Source organism: Lottia gigantea (assembly GCF_000327385.1).
Source record: "Lottia gigantea unplaced genomic scaffold LOTGIsca_4580, whole genome shotgun sequence".
In the NCBI taxonomy this organism is placed as follows: domain Eukaryota; kingdom Metazoa; phylum Mollusca; class Gastropoda; family Lottiidae; genus Lottia; species Lottia gigantea.
The window spans coordinates 832-2,536 of record NW_008709605.1 but is presented as its reverse complement, the minus strand read 5'-3'; the positions used below and the strand labels follow the sequence as shown (position 1 = coordinate 2,536).

Sequence of the window (1,705 nt, the reverse complement as noted above, 5' to 3'; positions counted from 1 at the left end):
CAACCTCTCTTTAATATTAAGACGAAATTTAAATCTGTTCAGTTTTCGAAAAGTTGCCTGATTTTCAAGCTTTTTCAGCTGGATAAGAAAACACGTTTATATCTCTTTAATGTGTAACTTTAACGTGCTTGACACAAGTCATATGCAGCCTCACTTTTAATCATGTGAGATGTGAAGTTACTATAATATAGCATGTAGGTCAAGAGATGGTGATTCACTGACTCGTGAAATATATTTATCTTAGAATATAAACAAACTGACGATTGGTTTGATATACGAAACATAGTTTAACAGAAAGAAATACTAGAGTTTCAGAGCATGCTATAAACAGATTGTTGGAATTAAGTGCTTCGTAGAGAGGTTAAACTCTCCAAATTACGCAATGGACTGAATTCATAAATGATTTCTATTAACAGAACAGGACGATTTATCTCCCATTATAAGAACAAAATTTCTCTTATGTTATTAAATGCTTTTTTATTGAGTGAGATTATCTGCGTCCCTAGTTTCCGATAACCTTCTTTATGGCTTGTCTCGTTCTGATCATCATGGACGAAATCATGACAGTGAACATCGCGGGCACAATGACAGTTATTATGACAGTATTCATGACAGTAATCATGGTTGTAATCATGGTAGTAACCGTGACAGTATTCATGGCAGTAATCATGGTTGTAATCATGGTAGTAACCGTGACAGTAATCGTAGCAGTAATTATGACAGTAATCATGGTAGTAACCGTGACAGTATTCATGGCAGTAATCGTGGTAATAATTATGGTACCTGGACTCGACAACGACTTTGTGATAATCCCTGCACATGGTCGTGAAAGTTGTCTCGTAAATCAAACTGAAATTGTGGCATTTGAAGTAAATCACTGCCCAGATAAACACATTTATTCAAAGTGAGGGAGAGGCTCTCAATGGGGCCTTTCCTTCATAGCTCTGAATGCTTGTTCGATGACACTACTACTTGTAAATTACTAATATGTTTTTATTTACAATGGATGGAACCTGGGGAGAATGGTCGGATTTTAGCGACTGTTCTACAACATGTGGTGGAGGAACACAAAACAGAACAAGACTATGTGATAATCCAGAACCGAGTAATGGCGGTGCTACCTGTTCTCCTCCTGGTAGCGAAACTAGGTCATGTAATCTCATTTCATGTATAGGTATTACTTTATTTATTTTCGTTTTACACCAAACTTTTCTGACACATTTTTGGTTGATGAAATGAAATGAATGGATATTTTACTTTCTGCACCATGTGGGCTAATGAAGACGGGCAATGCCATGCAGGGTGCAATGAGGGCAATTTTGCCAGGAAAGTGGCATAAGCGTGCTCTTTTTCGATTTCCAACTGTCGAGGGATCTTAAACGTGCACAGCCTGTAGCACACATGGGGTCTCGGTTTACTTGATGATGAAAGGACAACAGTATACCACAATTTGATCAAAATACAAACCTGGATGTTTGACTTGCGTTGTTACTACATTTGTTATCAATGCCGAATGTCAACCATAGACACACTCGAATTTTACGCATCCCGATTGCCCATCTGGCTCTGACACAGGGTAAAACTTAGCACCTCGATATTTACCGGTGTTGAAACGTCGAGCTCAGGTAAAGCCATCTTCTTAAAAATAGAGCTAGAACATGCCGAAACGTGCCGATACTGTACTAACCTGGACAGCTCCTAGATC

At 38.4% G+C, this 1,705-nt stretch overlaps 1 protein-coding gene across 1 annotated transcript; it reads left to right on the top strand.

Moving 5' to 3' along the window:
* Positions 1-1,002: 1,002 nt before the first annotated feature.
* LOTGIDRAFT_147847 (hypothetical protein) lies at positions 1,003-1,239 on the top strand (the record flags this gene model as incomplete). Its single annotated transcript, XM_009061048.1, has 1 exon — positions 1,003-1,239. The coding sequence occupies one exon, from the start codon at positions 1,003-1,005 to the stop codon at positions 1,237-1,239; it is 237 nt and encodes a 78-aa protein (XP_009059296.1).
* Positions 1,240-1,705: the final 466 nt, after the last annotated feature.